At 35.8% G+C, this 4,938-nt stretch overlaps 1 protein-coding gene across 1 annotated transcript; it reads left to right on the forward strand.

Moving 5' to 3' along the window:
* Positions 1-1,238: 1,238 nt before the first annotated feature.
* Positions 1,239-4,662, forward strand: LOC109213061 (U-box domain-containing protein 15-like). The gene is made up of 4 exons (XM_019376807.1): positions 1,239-1,956; positions 2,064-2,180; positions 2,591-3,004; positions 3,248-4,662. Exons 1-4 carry the CDS (start codon positions 1,612-1,614, stop codon positions 4,301-4,303), a joined length of 1,932 nt encoding a protein of 643 aa, XP_019232352.1. The 5' UTR covers positions 1,239-1,611; the 3' UTR covers positions 4,304-4,662.
* The last annotated feature ends 276 nt before the right edge of the window (positions 4,663-4,938 follow it).

The raw sequence follows: 4,938 nt of genomic DNA on the forward strand, positions 1-4,938 counted from the left end.
CACTCCATGAATACAGTCGAATACACTCGAATACAACAACTGATTAGCTGGACTTCCCTGATTCACGCTTATTTTTTTCTACTGTATTCATGAATACAATAGCTTAAATACATCAAATACATCTTATAACCACAAAAAGGTATCTATAATCCGTAATATAGCAAATGGTATCTATAGATGACTAATTACTACTAAAAGATAGTGCTTTATAAAAATTTCTCTTTATTTAATTGAGCATCGGTGGAGGTTCACATATGTACAGCTTCAAGTAGGGGTGGGCATACTTTGGGAAAACCCGAAATCCAAACTGAAATCCGAATTTCTTAGATTTTTGGTTTGGATTTTCGGATTACGGATTGAATTTTGGATTTAATTTTTAAAATTTTTGGATTTCAGATTGGATATTAGATTTGGTACTTCGAATTTTTGGATATCCGAAAATTCGTAATTCTTATACTTTATATTTAGTCCATTATCCATATATCAATAGTAATAAGTTCAATACCCTACCCATTAGATATTATCATATATATTCAATATTAATTACTAAGTTATTATGAGAATACTTTCTATTTGGACATGAGTTTACTATTTCTACTTCTTATCTGTCGTATTAACGTCTCTATTGTATTTTTTTAATTTTTTTAGATAATAATTTTATTATTTTAATATTTCATTTGGATGATTGCGGTGAGAATAAAGAACTTTTCGCGCAATTTAACATGAGTACTTCATTTGGATATTCATTTTTGTAAAAAGAAGAGACATCTCAACTTATAAGCTCAAACCAAAAATCCAAAATATCCAAACCGATTAATTCGAAACCGAACTTAAAAAATCCGATNCAATCCGAACTTATTTGGATTGGATTTGCATTGTCATTTCGTCAATCCAAAAACTGAAAATCCAAACCGAAATTTCATATGCAATCCGAACTGCCCAAATACCCACCCCTAGCTTCAAGAGATAATCTTAGGCAATCACATGAGTCATAGTTGGGCACTATCGTGGGCCAATTTGGGCTAGTAATTTTTCATAGGTTACTTGTTACTTTGGGCATAGCCCAAATCAGCCCATAAACAAAATCACTCTAGCCCAACCTATTAATACTTGGGCGGGTTGGGCAGGTTACATGGGCTTGGGTCAATTTTGCATAGGGAACTTAACGGACTACCGAATGTAATGTAACGAACTTTCAAAATCACAGCACTTCCAAATCCGCAAAAAGCGTTTAGTGTCTTCTTCTCCTCCAACTTTGAACCGAAAATCACACTGCAACTTTTTTTCTTCAGACAGAACATTAATTGAGCAAAAGAGAAATCAAAGCCTTAACTTCATAGAAAGGTTAGGGTTAGGGCTTTGATTTCGTTATTTCAAACAGATCAACACTAATTAGTTTTGGACCCTAATTATAGGCTCACACGAATCTAGACCTTGTATATGTATTAAGAAATTTACAAAATAACTATAGATGTTTGTATGTGAATCCAGTTATTATTGCATAATATTAACTTGAGATTGTTGTAGAAACCTGTAAACTTCAAATCCTGTATTCGCCTCGCTTACTCCTCCTGCTGTAATTTTCTGGGGTTGATTTGGAGGCATTATTAAATGGCGAAAGCTCAGGAGAACGAGCATGAAGAAGCGGTTACAGTGGAGGAAGAATTTGGATCGAGCTGCCAAACAAGTCCTCAAGACAAAAGAGAATTGGTTCGCGAACTTATTGGTGTGATTCAAACTGTAGGATCCTATGAAGAGTATAGGAAGTCACAGAGAGAGGAGTGTCATAACCTTGTTGAAAGATTGAAGCTTTTATTGCCTCTTTTGGTAGATATTAGAGATTTTGATGGACAGATCCCTGAATCGGGTATCGAATGTTTGATGAAATTGAAGAAGGCATTTTCTTCTGCCAAAAAATTGTTAAAAACTTGCTATTGTGGCAGCAAAATTTACTTGGTAATAATTAACCCCTTTTTTTCAATTAATTATGTCATCATTATATTAAAATCAACTCCGATTTTGGGAGTGTTATGAATTGTGTGAATTTATTTACATTTATGCAGGCCTTAGAAACTGAAGCTGTTATGGGAAGATTTCATTCTGTGTATGAAAGATTAAGTCAAGCTCTGGAGGGCATGCCTTATGATGAACTTGGAATTTCAGATGAAGAGAAAGAACAGGTACATACCTTATATATACAATTTAAATCATGAATCATTTTTGCGCCGCTGTTTATACATACTTGAGCTAAATCTTTTTTCGCGCTGCTTATACATACTTGAGCACAGCTGATGTATAATGCTAGATAGTGTATTTGGAGACCATTTTGCCCCAAAGAACAGAAACCAAATTGTGTCTAACATTACACATAGTGAGGAGGTAATATCGGCTTGACATGAGCTTAAATGGATCGACATGGTCAGTGAGGATTCATATAACGTCACCCAAAATTGTTGAGCTTTAGTTTTAGTTTGGCATACATATTTGCAAGAATGAAACCAAAAATAGGGTCTAACATTTTCAAGGAAATGAATATTTTAGTAATGTGCTCAAATGTTCAAAGAGGTTTACCTAATTAACATGTTTTCAGGTGGAGTTACTGAGATTGCAATTTAGAAGAGCTAAGAAGCGGCATGATACTCAAGACATGGAACTCACCATGGATTTGATGGTTGCACTGTCCGCTAATAATGACAGGAACGTAGATAGCGCTAGCATAGACAGACTAGGACACAAGCTAGGTTTACATACTGTTAAGGAACTAAAGGCAGAAACAATATCAGTACGAAAAGTGGTTGGAGAAAGAAAAGGTCGCCATGCAGAAGGAACGCAAAAAATCATAGATCTTCTAAACAAATTCAGACGGTTCGCAGGGCTTGAAGAAACTGAAGCATTGATGCCTGAAGATCACGAGAAATCGACTTCTTTGGCAATTCCAAGTGAATTTCTCTGTCCAATCACATTAGAGATTATGACAGATCCAGTTATTGTCTCAACCGGGCAGGTGAGTTTGTTACTTCTAAGATGAGATTTTTCTGTTCAAGCTCCCATACCTCAAAAGACAAAAAAAAATAATAGAATAGAATAAATACACAGAAGCTAAGTGTAAGATATGATAAGAGGCTGTTTTCATGTAATCTTCATCTGTTTGAAGAATTCTCAAGTTAATCCCTATGTGTATTAGCAATTGAGTTGCTGAGATAAGTGGTAATAACTGTGTTTTTTTCCATAATTTCATTTGTTGTAGACATATGAAAGAGAGAACATACAGCAGTTGCTGGATTCCAATTGCCGAACATGTCCGAAAACGGGACAAAGCTTGGAGCACTTGTCATTTACCTCAAATTTTGCTCTAAAGAATTTAATCCAGCAATGGTGTGAGAAGAACAATTTTCAACTTCCTAAAAAGCAGCCACCTCCAAAACCGGAGAGTCTCTCTGTTGAAAGTGAGGGAAAGTTTTTGTCCTTGATTCAAGATCTATCCTCTTGTCATTTAGAAGTTCAGAGAAAGGCTGTGACAGAAATCAGAATGCTTTCAAAAGAAAATCCTGAAAATAGAACATCAATAGTAAATAGTGGAGGAATCCCACCACTTGTACAACTACTGTCCTATCCAGATTCAAGAATTCAGGAACATGCAGTCACGGCGCTTTTGAACTTATCGATTGATGAAACAAATAAGAGACTTATATCTGAAGAAAAACCTATTCCAGCCATAATTGAGATACTTAAGAATGGAAATCTTGGTGCTAAAGAGAACTCTGCAGCAGCATTGTTTAGCTTATCTATGCTGGATGAAAATAAAGAAGCTATAGGTTCATTTAACGGCATCCCACCATTGATAGATTTGTTAAGAAATGGGACAATCAGAGGTAAGAAGGATGCGATAACTGCACTCTTCAATCTGTGTTTTAATGAGCAGAATGTGAGCTTGGCGACTGAAGCTGGGATTGTAGCACCGTTGTTTCAATTATTGGAGAAAAAAAACTTAGACATGGTTGATGAGGCCCTGTCTATACTGTTACTTCTTGCAACACATCAAGATGGAAGGCAAGAAATGGGAAAACTTTCTTTCATTGAAACACTTGTTAATCTGATCAGAGATGGCACTCCAAAGAACAAGGAATGTGCAGTGGCTATGCTTCATAGGTTAAGCATACATAATTCAAATCTTATGCTCGCGGCACTTCAGTATGGTGTGTATGAGCATTTAGTGGAGATAGCTGATAGTGGGACAGATAGGGGCCAAAGAAAAGCTAAATCTTTGCTGCAGCTTATGAGTAAAGCAGAGCAGATTCCTTGATAATCCAAGTCAAAATGTATCTGTAAGATGCAACCATGTAATCTACCACATACTACAACAACAACTACCCAGTTGAATTCCACAAGTGGGGTCTGGGGAGGGTAGTGTGTACGCAGACCTTACCCCTACTCCGGAGGAGTAGAGATGCTGTTTCCGATAGACCCTCGGCTCAAGAAAATGAGTAATCTACCACATACTAGTGATTAGCTTTACTTGCATACTTTTATAAAAAAATCAAGTTTTTTCTTTTTCCCATCTTGGGTAGTTTAGGATAGTGAATTCTGTTTAGTTTATGTTAATACATGATCTCTTTTTCTATTAGTTTGAGTGCCAATGAAGAAAAGTTTGATTGATCTTCACCCACATTTTAGTGCATCATTGAGAGAGAACGTGGGGAATGTTGCGGAAGCTGAATGTATATAGTGTGAATGAGTCACAACTACTATACCAAAATTATGGCAACAACTAAATAATAAATAAGACAATAAGACAACTATAAAAAAGAACACCAGAATTTACGAGGTTCGGCTAATTTTGCCTACTTCCTCAGACACAACCAATATTTTATTCTACTCCAAAAATACAAGTGAAATAATACTAAAGAGAGAGAAGATACAAATGCCTTAAGAAGATGA

The sequence above is a fragment of the Nicotiana attenuata genome, unplaced genomic scaffold, assembly GCF_001879085.1.
Source record: "Nicotiana attenuata strain UT unplaced genomic scaffold, NIATTr2, whole genome shotgun sequence".
Classification (NCBI taxonomy): domain Eukaryota; kingdom Viridiplantae; phylum Streptophyta; class Magnoliopsida; order Solanales; family Solanaceae; genus Nicotiana; species Nicotiana attenuata.

What these genes read in the sequence shown, in the direction of transcription:
- LOC109213061 (XM_019376807.1), top strand. Translation starts at nt 1,612, where the DNA reads ATGGCGAAAGCTCAGGAGAACGAGCATGAAGAAGCGGTTACAGTGGAG. An exon ending in GTGGCAGCAAAATTTACTTG is followed by an intron (nt 1,957 to 2,063) that starts GTAATAATTAAC and finishes ACATTTATGCAG; the next exon opens with GCCTTAGAAACTGAAGCTGT. An exon ending in TTATTGTCTCAACCGGGCAG is followed by an intron (nt 3,005 to 3,247) that starts GTGAGTTTGTTA and finishes CATTTGTTGTAG; the next exon opens with ACATATGAAAGAGAGAACAT.